At 49.6% G+C, this 15,310-nt stretch overlaps 1 protein-coding gene across 1 annotated transcript; it reads left to right on the top strand.

Annotated features, from left to right (window-relative positions):
* The first annotated feature begins 62 nt into the window (after positions 1-62).
* Positions 63-10,225, top strand: LOC121855204 (histone H3.v1-like). The gene is made up of 4 exons (XM_042350069.1): positions 63-125; positions 2,509-2,655; positions 4,883-4,949; positions 10,149-10,225. The coding sequence occupies exons 1-4, from the start codon at positions 63-65 to the stop codon at positions 10,223-10,225; spliced, it is 354 nt and encodes a 117-aa protein (XP_042206003.1).
* The last annotated feature ends 5,085 nt before the right edge of the window (positions 10,226-15,310 follow it).

Raw genomic sequence — 15,310 nt, forward strand, 5'->3', positions numbered from 1 at the left:
CCACTGTCTTCTAGATGGAGTCAGTCTCGGACAGCAGGAGTCAAGGATTGGTTTGGACGCATATGGATTTTCGAGATCCCGTAGAATCGACGAGTTTTAAATTGAAAACTCCTGGACACGATCCTGTAAGAGGAAAGACCAAGTTCGGTATATAGAAGTGGAGTGTGTCACTGAGGGCCCCAAGGATGATACGAGCAGCTTTCACTCTGGATAACTTCAGAGACGGTTGACAGCAGTCCGACCAATGTTGAGCAGGGCAGGTGGCGTAGTCGTACAGGAACAGACAATGGACATACATGGTGAGAGAAGTACAGGGATGGTGGCACCAAGGAACCCCTGCACATAGTAGAGGGGAGCGAGACACCGAAGCATGTCTCGAAGATAGCGGACTTCAGGGATCGACAACGATGTGCGAGTTACATACACACAGGTATTTTTGTCTCATTCTTAGCCCAAGGAGCGTTCCTGATAGAAGGGGGGTGGAGGTACAACGACCGTGCCACATAGCTTTTGTTTTCACCAGTTGAAAAGAGAAGCCAAGTGAATCACACTCTCTGGAGACCAGATCAAGGAGCTTCCCTGCATGCTGGGAGCAGTCCAGGAGCTTCGAGGAGGGACATCGTCAGCATATCCTGAGTGGACAACTTCTGTCGTGCAGGAGAGATGCAATGGAGTGCATAGGAGTTTTAAACAAGGTGGGACAGGTCTCCACCTTGAGGGTCTCGAGGTTCATTTCTTGAGACAGGAGACATAGAGCCTTCAACGCGAACGGGCCTGACGTCAGTGAGGTAGAGAGCGATCCATTGTAGAAGTCTCCTTTAGTAACCCCTAACCGCGCAAGTTCCAGCTGAAATGAGGGCAGGCTGAGCCGTATCAAAAGGCTCCCTTGATATCAAGGAAAGACGGAGACGCAGGCAGTCTGGTTACCTGCAATAAAAAGGAAGCAATGGAGTGTGCTGTGTGCTGCGATGTTGAATAGAAACCGATGAGGTTGTGGAAGCCGCTATGGTTATTGAAGAGGCGACGATGGAGTACCCTCTCCATTATCTTGCAAACACAGGAAGTGCAAGACTAATGGGTCGATATTTCCCAGGATCTACCGGCTTGGGGATGGGGATAATGGCATTTTTTTCAGTTGGACAGAGGAGAACCCCCATGTTCATAAGACATATTGTAGAGGTAAGCAAAGGGCCCGTTAGGAATATTAGTACAGGCGTTGGCAGGGACGGAGTAGGTTATCCTGATCATCCCCAGGAGAGGTGTCTTTTCTAGAGCGACGAGCACTGCCAAGCTCGAACTGTGTGATGGGATGATCAGTGGGGGCAGGGGAGGTAAGAGCAGCACGAACAACAGGCTCAGACGCATCGATGCGGGCCTGCACTGCCTCCTGCATTGGATCTGGAAGTGCCTCAGGGGAGGAAGCTCGTGCCCAGTCCTCCATTAAAGAGCAGGCAAGGGAGGCGGGGTCAGGGTGGGGAGGAGGCCTCCGTCGAGTACCCCGTATAGCATATTAGTCCGCCTTGTCCGACGGCGCTCCTGAGTTGCAAAGGAGCACCAATTTTTAAGTCTTCCCAGTCCTCTGAAGACCGAGACCTCCGTATGGCAGAGTGGAGATCACGGGTTACCTGCCGGAGATGTCTCATGGCAGGGATACGATACCAGTAGTTGGTGGCACTTCTGGGGTGACGGGGAGGGCGTGGAGGGGTAGCGCGATTGACAGAGTCATACACGGCATCAACAAAATCAGAGCTGTAAGAGTCAAGGGACTGGGGGACAACATAGGAATCTGCCCAGGTAGAAAGGTATTGGGTAAAGGAAGGAACAGCATCTTGTGTGAGACGAAGGCGAGGGAATCGATAAGGAGCTGATGTCGGGGCAGAGAAGGAGAGCCTGAGATGGGTAGTAACGGCAAGATGGTCACTATACAGAGCAGGCTCGGTGCAGACGGTAGGATGAAAGGAGATATGACCGTTCAATAGTAAGCCAACATCAAGGAAACTATGGGGGAGGCGAGTAGGATCGTCAGGACAAAGAAAGCGAACATCATCATCCCCATTAAGAAACTGTGAGAGATGTGATCCGTTAAGGGTACATGGCGTGGGATGATCCGGAGTAAGAGTGGGATGGCGGGCATTAAAGTCGCCAAGAACAATAGTGGGAATCCCATCATGGAGGTCGTGAAGAACCTGGCGGTCCAGAGAACACTTATTTACTTGTTTTTACCCACAATAAGGCATACTAAGACAAATTACGTATCAGGAGTTCTACGTTGTGCAAAAACTAGCATTTTAAAAGATCAGAATCACATTGAAATATTACACGTAATTTCTCTTACTATATCTTATTGGGGGTAAAAATAAGTATATATTAAATGCGTCCTCCGATATATGGGGTTAATATATATTTATTCTCGCCTCCCTCGTGATGCTATTGACCTTCTGAATTTGGTTGGTGAAAGATGAGGAAGAGGAGCAGGAGAGGGAGGATGAGGAGAACAAAGAAGAAAAGGAAGAGGAAGAAAAAATGAAGGAGAAGGAAGTAGATAAGGTGAAGGAGGAGAAAGAAGAAAAGGTAGAGAAAGAGGAGGAGGAAGAGATAGTTAAAGTGATGGAGGAGGAAGAGGAAGAAAAGGTGGAGGAGGAAGAGGAAGAAAAGGTGGAGGAGGAGGAGGAGGTGGTTAAGGTGATGGAGGGGGAGGAGAAAGAAAAAGTGAAGAATGAGGAGGAAGAGAAAGGGGAGGAGGTGAAATTAATAAAGGGGAAATACGAGAGGTTCTGGGATTGGTTGGTGTATATTTTTTCGGTAGTCGAGGTATTGAGCGCCGCTTGGGTTTGGTTGGTAGTCCATGGTTGAAAGGCTTGACCCAAAACATGTAAAATAACCAATATATTGTGTTTATTACAGTGCCGGTACATTAATTTCCTCCTGGTGTATATATTTATAGGTAAGGAATGTCAGGTAATCACATATACTAGTCACCCTGTACTAGCTGGTGTTCCCTCCAGCTAGTACCTTGTAACTTTTGTAGTTACTTCGCATTTATTTAATAGTATTTACTGTTCACATAAACACTATTTGGCTTTTCTATTTATCTACCAAAATATAACACACTGTATGGCTACTTAAGTCTGTTGCGGGTGAGATACAGGGGTTAATTCCACTCAGGTACAGGTCTGTCCTCTAGCACGTGAGAAGGTTGTGGTAAGGTGTGCTTAGTTGCTGATTATCTAGTTAATTCTGGTTGTGTAGATTATACATTTGCTACATGTACCCAGGAGTGTGTGTGTGTGTGTGTGTGTGTGTGTGTGTGTGTGGAGGAAACTGATGCCCACGAGGTTAAGAACAATATACTGGCGCTGGACTAATGATTACGCCCTGAGAGCTTCGGCGGTGTAGGTGTGGAAAGGAGTGGGGAGGGTGAGGAAGGGGTGTGTGGGTGTGTGTGGGTGTGTGGTATCTCATGTTTCAATGTACATAGGTGTTGACAGCCTCACTATTGACACTGGTCACTGCTGTAGAGGTTAACATTGTCTCCTTCAACAGTTATCAGCCACAGTGGGTCCGTGGTCCGCTGAACGACAAACATTTTAACAGATACTCAGTGAATTATCAAAAGTCCCTACATTGAATATTTCTCCTAAACTCTTAAATTATTCACTTAAGTTACAGTACAAAAATAAACTACAAGAAATAATATTAAATTTATACACAGGATAAATTATTATTAGATACGTTAACTTAGCATCAGTTGGGGACAAAATTAACATTAAGTCTCTAATTTAACTATTTATTCACTGGAGTAAGCTACCATCATTGAGGCTCTCCACTCCAGGGTTATTCTTCCTGGTATATGTTGTCATCGACGGCCTCCAGTAGAGTATTACGACCCCATCACACGGCCACAGTGACAATGGTGTATTACGTGGAGCACAATAGATGGAGGCTGAGGGTGTGTGGGGGAGGGGGGTGTTGTGACCTAATTATTAGTTACTGTGGTGGAGAGGGAGACGGAGGGAGGCAGGCCAGGCAGGGAGGGAGAGAGGCAGTCCAGGGCAGGAGAGAGAGAGAGCGAGGCAGTCCAGGCAGGAGAGAGAGAGAGCGAGGCAGGCCAGGCAGGCAGGGGGGAGAGAGCGAGGCAGGCCAGGGCAGGCAGGGAGGGAGAGAGCGAGGCAGGCAGGCAGGCAGGGAGGGAGAGAGCGAGGCAGGCCAGGCAGGCAGGGAGGAGAGAGAGCGAGGCAGGCCAGGCAGGCAGGAGGAGAGAGCGAGGCAGGCCAGGCAGGCAGGAGGAGAGAGCGAGGCAGGCCAGGCAGGCAGGGGAGAGGAGAGGCAGGCAGGAGGCAGGCCAGGCAGGCAGGAGAGAGAGGCAGGAGGCAGGCCGAGGCAGGCAGGGAGGGAGAGAGCGAGGCAGGCCAGGCAGGCAGGCAGGGAGAGAGCGAGGCAGGCCAGGCAGGAGAGAGCGAGGCAGGCCAGGCAGGCAGACAGGAGGGAGAGAGCGAGGCAGGCCAGGCAGGAGAGAGGAGGAGAGCGAGGCAGGCAGAGCGAGGCAGGCAGGCCAAGCAGGGGAGAGAGCGAGGGAGGCAGGCCAGGCTGGGGAGAGAGCAGAGGGAGGGACCAGGAGGAGGGGAGGCAGGCCAGGCAGGGAGAGAGGAGGGAGGCAGGCCAAGCAGGGAGGGAGCAAGGCAGGCCAGGCAGGGAGAGAGCGAGGAGGCAGGCCAAGCAGGGAGGGAGGCAGGCCAGGCAGGGAGAGCGAGGCAGGCCAGGCAGGGAGGGAGGAGGAGCACCAGGCAGGAGGAAGAGAGGCAGGCAGGCCGAGGAGGCAGGCCAGGGAGGCAGGGAGACAGGCCAGGCAGGGAGAGAATGAGGGAGGCAGGCCAGGAGGTAGGGGAGACAGGCCAGGCAGGGGAGAGAGCGAGGCAGGCCAGGGAGAGAGCAAGGAGTCAGGCCAGGAGGTAGGGAGACAGGCCAGGTAGGAGAACGAGGCAGGCCAGGCAGGGAGGGAGAGAGCGAGGCAGGCCAGGGGTAGAGGAGCAGGGAGGGAGAGAGCGAGGCAGGCCAGGCAGGAAGGGAGGGAGCGAGGCAGGCTAGACCAGGCAGGGAGAGAGCGAGGCAGGCCAGGTAAGGAGGGAGAGAGGGAAGCAGGTCAGGGAGGTAGAGAGACAGGCCAGGTAGGGAGAGAGGGAGGCAGAGCCTGAGAGGGAGAAAGAGAGAAGACGTTATTATCCCATTAGTATTTTATTTTATCTTTACGAGACAATAATTATAGACGTTAATAATAATAATAATAATAATAATAATAATAATAATAATAATAATAATAATAATAATAATAGCACTAGTTAAAATGGAAGTAATTTATAACATTACAGTTTGTGGCCGACAGAAACAGCTGCGTTACTGTCAGTGTTTAAGCTATTTTATGAGTTAACATATACTGACTTTACACCACGATCTATTATCATTGTTTGTGTACCTTGTTGGTGATGGTCACGACCTGGGGACTCTGTATCAAATAGCGACAACAACAACCCACTGTGGAGGAACCAGTATCTGTGGCGCCATTGGTTGCCTCGGGTTTGTTGACATGTGACGTCACGGAGCCCCCAGGGGTCAAGAGGCATCACCAGGATAATCTTAGTCGCCGCCTCTTCTCTTTCTTGCTTGTGACGTCCGGAACTTATCTCCTGACGCCCTGCTGCTCAACCTGTTTTGTATGTTTGTATATTTTTAAAAGTTGTTTTTGTTCTTATACGTTCGTGTGTGTGTGTGTGTGTGTGTGTGTGTGTGTAGAGGGGCTTGGTCCATCCAGCTCACTACTAAATAGACTAAGGAAATATAGTGCTTGGTAAATATAGCCGAGGATAATCCTACTCCTTGGTGGACTGTCTTATGAATATATAGTTATGTAAATAGATGAACAAATTTATAGATAGGGAGGTTAAGTTAGGTTAGGTTAAGGTAAGGTTAGGTTAAGGTAAGGTTAGGTTAGGTTAGGTTAGGTTAGGTTAAGGTAAGGAAGAATGTTAGTGACCTGGGGAGGGAAGGATCTGGAGGAGGAGGAAGAAGCTGACCTGCAGGAGGTGGTAAGGTGGTGGAGAAGGACATCTAGGAGGGGGCGAGGATGATAGGGGGAGGAGGAAGAGTAGGAGACAGGAGGGTGGTTGTGTGGTAGAAATTTCACCAGGGGGTGCTGTCTGCCTCCTTGTTGCCGACATACTCAAGTGCACACGACCTGTCACGGGGGCGAGCTCTGAGAGAAGGGCCAGAGTCTGGCAGAAGAATATAGCTTAAGATTTATTTTATTATACTGCCTTTACTCTGAAAATCAAGCTGAGGAGAACGTACGTGTGTGTGTGTGTGTGTGTGTGTGTGTGTGTGTGTGTGTGTGTGTGCGGATGGTCTGTCAGTGTGTGTGTGTGTGTGTGTGTGTGTGTGTGGGGTTGTATATGTATGTATGTGTGTGTGTGTGTGACTGGTCAGTTGACAGGTGTGACAGGTGTTTGTGATAATTAAAACAAACCAGGTAGTAATGTGAGCCTCAGAAGGTCATTAATGATAAAGTCTTGTAGCTCTTGTCAGTGATGGTGTCTGGTGGTTCACGCCCGGCTGACTTAATTAAAGAGACGGGACACACAACACCGTATAGGCCACTGCTTGTCCTGCTTTGGCCCACAACCCGTTCTGTCCGACCCACACCCGTCATGCCTGGCCCACAACTCGTCCTGCCCGGCCCACAATCCGTTCTGTCCGGCCCACACCCTCGTCCTGTCCAGCCCACACCCCATCCTGTTCGGTCCACACCCACGTTCTGCCCGGCCCACATCCCGTTTTGCTTGGCGTACACCCTATCCTGCTCGGCAGTGGCGGTGGCGTGGGCTTCAGTAGGCAGTCACCAGCAGGCACTCGGGCTCTGGCGGGGTGAACACTTCGGCCGCCAGATACCACAAATGTCTGCTGGGGTGGTGGTCAGTGTGAGGCACGCGGCGCCTCTGTAAAGATAAACCACTAACACCAGTTTGTAATACTTAAATATATCTTTCTTAAGAGTGGTAACTGTATGTCGGTCTATGTACAGCGTCAGACACCACGCTGAGCCGATACAAAATATGTTTACGAAATGAGTTGTCACACCCAAGTCTCCTTACTGTGCTACGCGCGGCATCCACTTGAGGCAGTGATCACCAGCCCTTGAGAGAGAATTGATGGCAGTTGATATCTCGTTACCAGTGTCCCCCTGGTGGTGGCGGCGCTCACTAAGGGCATAAATAATGGCGGAGGATTGGTCTGGAAGACCGACCAGACTTGTTGCTACTCTCAGTGCCCCCGACCGCCCCCCCCCCCCTCCTCCTATTCAAGCAGAGGAGGAGGAGAGGGGGGTTGCCTTAGGATGCAGGGTCAGGGTATCCAAGGCTGGAGAGGAAGGAAGCACAATAGGAGATACCTTAATTTACGGACTGTCGTGAGCACCTGACCTCATGACGGCTGACCCACGAGGAACTATCTTAAGGCGCAGAAGGGAAGGAGGGGCGTGTTGTGAGCCAGGCGGAGAACAGTGTACACTGCAGCAGGAAAGCTACAGAAGGATACAGAGAGACAGGTATCGTATGACATCCAGAGATATAGGGTAGAGTAGGACACCAAAGGAAGGACTTTCTAAATTACAAACAAAGATCCTGAAGGATATACAGAGAGAGAGACTTTCTTGGTTTCTGGGTGAAGGATACTTGGTTACACAGGACACCGCCACACACAGTAGGACATCGTAGGACACCGTACGACATACAATAGAACACATTATATTTCCAGGATGATACGGTGATGCTCTCAATGTTTAGACAGACAACCACAGGAGGAAGGAGGATGAAGGGAATGTGAAGGCAGGGAAGGAAGGAAGTAGAAGGGAGTAGATGGACAGAAGGAAGGGGAAGGCAGTAGGGGAGGGAAAGAGGAAGAAGGGCTGGCAGTAAATGGACAGAAGGAAGAGGAGGTAGGGGAGGAGGGGAGGGCAGTAGATGGAGGGGTGGACTAGTACAGTAACCACCGCCTCCAACACACACACACACGGGAGGTGAAGGTGAGGGGCGTGTGTGTTCTCATCCATGAAATTTATAACGAGACCTGCATCTTGACTTCCACCCGGGGCTCAGGAGACAGAGATAGGGGCTCGGCTGTTTTAAAGAGATGGGGTTGTTTTTAAGTGATGGTACAGTGCTGAGGCAGTTTTAAAGTGATGGTACAGTGTTGAGGCAGTTTTAAAGTGATGGTACAGCGCTGAGGCAGTTTTAAAGTGATGGGTTAGAGATGGGGCTGTTTTAAAGTGATGGGTTAGAGATGGGGCTGTTTTAAAGTGATGGGTTAGAGATGGGGCTGTTTTAAAGTGATGGGGTAGAAATGGGGCTGCTGTTTTAAAGTGATGGGTTAGAGATGGGGCTGTTTTAAAGTGATGGGGTGAGATGGGGCTGTTTTTAAAGTGATGGAGTTAGAGATGGGGAATATTTTAAAGTGATGGGGGGTAGAGATGGGGGCTGTTTTAAAGTGATGGGTTAGAGATGGGGCTGTTTTTAAAGTGATGGGGTAGAGATGGGGCTGTTTAAAGTGATGGGGAGTAGAGATGGGGCTGTTTTAAAGTGATAGAAAGAGAAGAAGGAGGATGAAGAGGAGGCACAACCACGCCTTCCCACAGTCAGGAGGTTAAGGGTCACAATTTCACTCTCTTCCTCATATGGCACCACCACCTCCTCCTTCCCTTCCCCACCTCTCCCCCTTCCTCCTCCTCCTCTGTCCACCCCCATCCCACTCCTCCTCGACCCCATCCCCTCCTTCCCCTGACCCCTTCCCTCTCCCTCCCCTGACCTCCCCTCCCCTCCTCCCCGACCCCATCCTCTTCCCCCAGCGCCCCCTCTCCCCTCCCCCCTGACCTCCCTCCCCTGACCTCCTCCCTCCTCCCCCTCCCCGGCCTTCCCTCCCCAGCCCCCCTCCCCCCTGACCCTTCCCTTCCCCTGACCCCTCCCCTCCCTCCTTGACCCCTGTCCCTCTTCCCCCCTGACCCCCCCCTCCTCCCCCATGCCTCCTCTCCTCCCCCTTTTACCCCCTTCCTGTTCTCCCAGACACCCTCCCTCCCCCCCTCCCCTACCCCTCCCAAAATCCTTTTTCTCACTCCCCCTGACCTCTTCTCCCCTGACCCTCTTTTTCCCCTCTGACCCCCCTTTCCCCTGATTTCTTTCTCCTCCTTGACCCCCTCCTTCCCCCTGACCTCTTCCTTTCTACTCCATGACCCTGATATCTCCCTTCCTTCGGATTTAGTTAGGTTAGGTTAGGTGTGGCTAGGTGTGGTTAGGTTAGGTGTGGCTAGGTGTGGTTAGGTTAGGTGTGGTTAGGGGATAGATTAGATCATGGATAAATAACAGTACCAGCGACCATTATATCTCATAACCTTTTAATGCCATTGTAGGGACAGATGGCACCTTGACTCAGAAGGGTAAAGGGTAAGTGGTACCTCGCAGGGCCGTCTCTTAGGGCTGAGGGCGTCACTAGGTTAGTCTTGGTACTTAATGGTGTCCCGTCCGCCACTCGGGTATTACGCTAATGGAAAAACCACCGGCGCCATTACCACCATTAATACCACCATACCCATCACTAGTAATGCCATAGATACCATCACCGCTTCCACGAAAGACCTACCAAAACCATTACCACCATTGTCACCACCACAGCTACCAGCGCCATTAAGACCAATACTACCGCCACCATCATCACAATTATACCATTTTCACTATCAATATCACCATCGCAACCACATCCACCACAATTATTAACCCCCCCCAAAACCACCACAACCACTAACACCCCCTACAACCACCATCACCACCACAGCCCTCACACAACAACCACCATCACCACTACAATACCACAACCACCATCACCACCACAGCCCTCACACAACAACCACCACAACCACCATCACCATCACACCCCTCATAGTCACTACTACAACTTCCACACCATCATACCTACAATCACAACACAACCACCACAACCTCCACCACAACCAAAACAAGTATACATGAGAGTGTATACCTGTTACTGAAGGTTATACACAGTAATGTATACATGCTGGTCGTGTACACTATGAACACCTTATTTGTGTACAGGTCAGGCACTTCAGAGGCGGCCCGACACTGCACTGTCTCCACTGGTACTGTTCTACTTGTCTAAGGGTTCAGTTTAAGGGTTCGGTTTAGGGGTTCAGTTTTGGGTTTCAGTTTCGGGGTTCACTACTGGGTGTTTTACTTGATTAAGGGTTCAGTCTAAGGGTTCTGTTTTAGGGTTCAGTTTCGGGATTCACTACTGGGTGTTTTACTTGATTAAGGGTTCAGTTTAAGGGTTCAGTTTAAGGGTTCGGTTTAAGGGCTCAGTTTCGGGGTTCACTACTGGGTGTTTTACTTGATTAAGGGTTCATTTTAGGGGTTCATTGGTGGGTGTTAATTAAGGGTTCATTTTAGGTGTTCATCGGTGGGTGTATTATATTTAAGGGTTAGTTTAAAGGCTCCTTCAAGGGGTCATTACTGGATGTTTTAATTGATTGAAAGGGTTCATTTAGGGGTTGTTTGGTGGTGTTGATTAGGGTTCATTTAGGGGTTCATTGGTGGGTGTTGATTTAAGGGTTTCATTTTAGGGGTTTAGTGGTGGGTGTTGATTGGGGGTTCGTGTAGGGGTTCATTGGTGGGTGTTGATTGGGGTTCATTTAAAGGAGTTCATTGGGAGGTTGAGACTTGATATTTGGGTCCTTAAACACACTATAAACGTCTTTTGTTCTTACACACACACACACACACACACACACACACACACACACACACACACCAACTATGTAGATCACATGACAGCTTAAGCTTAAAACGAGATTTTCCAATATACACGTGACTCGCTTTAATTCAATGGGGATAAAATTAGGTCGTTGATCAAGAATAACTGATGATTCACCTTTGGGTAACTAAGGTGTTTTTTTGTGGTGTGTGTGTGTGTGTTTTATGTATATGAGGATCGACCATGAAACAAGGATTAAAGTTTGAGCGTTAATATGAGGAAAAGAGGTTAAATTATCAGGAATTATGATAGAAATTGAAAAAAAAAGTGTGTGTGTGTGTGTGTGTGTGTGTGTGTGTGTTTATCAGGTTATTTATATTCTGTCATGTTTTTTTTTTCCTCTGGTTTACCAAAGCCTCAAATGAACGGCTCAGTCCGTTACTAAAGCGATTGGAAGCGATTACAGCGGTGACCACTATATATACACGGGGGAGGCGGTGCGTGACATGGGCGGGCGTGCGGGGCCATATACTCCAGGGCATTACTGTGGGTGGTGACGCACAGCTCATACCTACACCACCTTACCTAATACTATACACATATCATTACTCTGTCGCCCCTTACCTCTGCTGCCACCACCACCACCACCTCTTGCTGCCACCACCTCCTCCCTCTGCTACCACCACCACCTTCTGCTGCCACCACCTCCCTCTGCTGCCACCACCACCTCCCTCTGCTGCCACCACCTCATCCCACCTCTGCTGCCACCACCACCTCTGCTGCCACCACCTCCTCCTGCTGCCACCACCTCATCCTACCTCTGCTGCCACCACCACCTTCTTGCTGCCCCACCTCCTCCTCTGCTACCACCACCACCTTCTTGCTGCCACACCTCCTCCCCCTGCTGCCACCACCTCATCCTACTCCTGCTGCCACCACCTCCTCCTCCCCCCTGCTGCCAACATCTTCCCCTTTAACTACTCCAGCTAACCACACCACCACACACGTTACTGTATGAAGGGGAATTATACTTCTCTCTCTCTCTCTCTCTTCATCAGTAACCTATCGTCTCCTTAGAGGTTGTAATGAAACAATGCTCTTATGCTTAAATTACGCGGCAGTAAAAAAAATAATTAGTTTCATCAGTAAAACAGGTCAGAGACAGCCACGCTCACAGCTCTTGTTTTGTTTCGGTCAGCAGGCTGTAAGACTCCGCTCTACGACACCATGATTGTTTTGACCGCGACTAGTCCTTTCTCTCACAGATTAAATTAGCCAATCAGCTTCACGGATTGTTTTCAACCCAACCCAACCCAACCCAACCCAACCTAACCCAACCCAGCCCAAACCCAGCCCAGCCCAGCCCAACCCAACCCAGCCCAGCCCAGCCCAGCCCAGCCACTCAACCCAGCCCAACCCAACCCAACCCAGCCCAACCAACCCAACCCAGCCCAACCCAACCCAACCCAGCCCAGCCCAGCCCAGCCCAGCCTGCCTCAGCCTCCAACCCATCTCACCCAACCCAACCCAACCCACCTCCAGCCTAACCCAGCCCATCCCATCCCAACCCAACCCAACCCAACCCACCAACCCAACCCAACCTATTCTGATTAGGGGTGTGGTGGTTGAGTGGATAGAACGCTCGTCCCCAGTCTTCAGGATTCCTTGTTTGCCCCACTGTGCAGTGTGAGGATAGTGAAGGGGGTCGGGTACAGTGCAGTTGAGTATAGTGGGCGTCGGGTACAGTACAGTGAAGGGGTCGGGTACAGTGCAAGCGAGTGATAGTGAAGCGTCGGGTACAGTGCAGTTGAGGATAGTGAAGGGGTCGGGTACAGTGCAGTTGAGTATAGTGAAGGGGGCGTCGGGTACAGTGCCGGTCACGCTGCCTCCTTGTTAACTGGAAGGAAAAATTATAATGTGTTGTATTCGCATCGCCCGGAGTGAATCGTTAAGCCTATGTAGAAGGGCTGTCAAGCGTGTACAGGGGGTGTCAAGCGTGTAGAGGGAGTGCCAGTGTGTAGAGGGAATGTCAAGTGTGTAGAGGGAGTGTCAAGCGTGTAAAGGAGTGTCATATGTTAAGAGAGTGTCAAGCGTGTAAAGGAGTGTCATATGTGTTACGAGAGTGTCAAGCGTGTAGAGGGAGTGTCATATGTGTTAAGAGAGTGTCAAGCGTGTAGAGGAGGTCATGTGTTAAGAGAGTGTCAAGTGTAGAGGAGGTCATGTATTAAGAGAGTCAAGCGTGTAGAGGAGTGTCATATGTGAAGAGTGTCAAGCGTAAGGAGTGTCATATGTGTTAAGAGAGTGTCAAGCGTGTAGAGGGAGTGTCATATGTGTTAAGAGAGTGTCAAGCGTGTAAAGGGAGTGTCACATGTGTTAAGAGAGTGTCAAGCGTGTAGAGGGAGTGTCATATGTGTTAAGAGAGTGTCAAGCGTGTAGAGGGAGTGTCATATGTATTAAGAGAGTGTCAAGCGTGTAGAGGGAGTGTCATATGTATTAAGAGAGTGTCAAGCGTGTAAAGGGAGTGTCATATGTGTTAAGAGAGTGTCAAGCGTGTAGATGGAGTGTCATATGTGTTAAGAGAGTGTCAAGCGTGTAGAGGGAGTGTCATATGTATTAAGAGAGTGTCAAGCGTGTAGAAAGTGTCATATGTGTTAAGAGAGTGTCAAGCGTGTAGGGGAAGTGTCATATGTGTTAAAGTGTCCAAGCGTGTAGAGGAGTGTCATATGTGTTAAGAGAGTGTCAAGCGTGTAAAGAGTGTCACATGTGTTAGAGAGCGTCAAGCGTGTAGATGGAGTGTCATATGTGTTACGAGAGTGTCAAGCGTGTGGGGAGTGTCATATGTATTAAGAGTGTCAAGCGTGTAGAGAGTGTCATATGTGTTAAAAGAGAGAGTGTCAAGCGTGTAGAGGGAGTGTCATATGTGTTAAGAGAGAGTGTCAAGCGTGTAAAGGAGTGTCACATGTGTTGAGAGTGTCAAGCGGCGTGTAGAGAGTGTCATATGTGTTAAGAGAGTGTCAAGCGTGTACAGGGGGTGTCAAGCGTGTAGAGGGAGTGTCAAGTGTGTAGAGGGAATGTCAAGTGTGTAGAGGGAGTGTCAAGCGTGTAAAGGGAGTGTCATATGTGTTAAGAGAGTGTCAAGCGTGTAAAGGGAGTGTCATATGTGTTACGAGAGTGTCAAGCGTGTAGAGGGAGTGTCATATGTGTTAAGAGAGTGTCAAGCGTGTAGAGGGAGTGTCATATGTGTTAAGAGAGTGTCAAGCGTGTAGAGGGAGTGTCATATGTGTTAAGAGAGTGTCAAGCGTGTAGAGGGAGTGTCATATGTGTTAAGAGAGTGTCAAGCGTGTAGAGGGAGTGTCATATGTGTTAAGAGAGTGTCAAGCCTGTAGATGGAGTGTCATATGTGTTAAGAGAGTGTCAAGCGTGTAGAGGGAGTGTCATATGTGTTAAGAGAGTGTCAAGGTGTAGAGGGAGTGTCATATGTATTAAGAGAGTGTCAAGCGTGTAGAGGGAGTGTCATATGTGTTAAGAGAGTGTCAAGCCTGTAGATGGAGTGTCATATGTGTTAAGAGAGTGTCAAGCGTGTAGAGGGAGTGTCATATGTGTTAAGAGAGTGTCAAGCGTGTAGAGGGAGTGTCATATGTGTTAAGAGAGTGTCAAGCGTGTAGAGGGAGTGTCATATGTGTTAAGAGAGTGTCAAGCCTGTAGAGGGAGTGTCATATGTGTTAAGAGAGTGTCAAGCGTGTAGAGGGAGTGTCATATGTGTTAAGAGAGTGTCAAGCGTGTAGAGGGAGTGTCATATGTGTTAAGAGAGTGTCAAGGTAGAGGAGGTCATAAAGAGTGTCAAGCGTAGAGGGAGGTCATATGTTAAGAGAGTGTCAAGCCTGTAGATGAGGCTATATGTGTTACAGAGTGTCATGTGTAGAGGAGTGTGTTAAGAGAGCAGTCAAGTGTGTAAAGGGAGTGTCACATGTGTTAAGAGAGTCAAGCGTGTGTAGGAGGGAGTGTCATATGTGTTAAGAGTGTCAAGCGTGTAGAGGAGGCAACATATGTATAAGAGAAAGGTCAAGTGTGTAGAGGGAGGTCATATATGTCATGTAAAGGGAGGTCATATAGAGAGTGTCAAGCGTAGGATGAGTAAAGAGAGTGTCAAGCGTGTAGAGGGAGGTCATATGTATTAAGAGAGGTCAAGCGTGTAGAGGGGAGTGTCATATGTGTTAAGAGAGTGTCAAGCGTGTAGAGGGAGGCCACATGTGTTAAGAGAGTTGCTGTAGAGGAGTGTCACATGTGTTAAGAGAGCGTCAAGCCGTTGTAAAGGGAGCACAAGGTGTTAAGAGAGATGTAGATGGAGTGTCATATGTATTAAGAGAGTGTCAAGCGTGTAGAGGGAGTGTCATATGTGTTAAGAGAGTGTCAAGCCTGTAGATGGAGTGTCATATGTGTTAAGAGAGTGTCAAGCGTGTAGAGGGAGTGTCATATGTGTTAAGAGAGTGTCAAGCGTGTAGAGGGA

The sequence above is a fragment of the Homarus americanus genome, unplaced genomic scaffold (genome assembly GCF_018991925.1).
Source record: "Homarus americanus isolate GMGI-L3 unplaced genomic scaffold, GMGI_Hamer_2.0 scaffold40730, whole genome shotgun sequence".
NCBI lineage: Eukaryota > Metazoa > Arthropoda > Malacostraca > Decapoda > Nephropidae > Homarus > Homarus americanus.

What these genes read in the sequence shown, in the direction of transcription:
- LOC121855204 (XM_042350069.1), top strand. Translation starts at nt 63, where the DNA reads ATGGATTTTCGAGATCCCGTAGAATCGACGAGTTTTAAATTGAAAACT. An exon ending in AGGAGGAAGAGGAAGAAAAG is followed by an intron (nt 2,656 to 4,882) that starts GTGGAGGAGGAG and finishes GCCAGGAGGTAG; the next exon opens with GGGAGACAGGCCAGGCAGGG. An exon ending in GCAAGGAGTCAGGCCAGGAG is followed by an intron (nt 4,950 to 10,148) that starts GTAGGGAGACAG and finishes ATTTGTGTACAG; the next exon opens with GTCAGGCACTTCAGAGGCGG.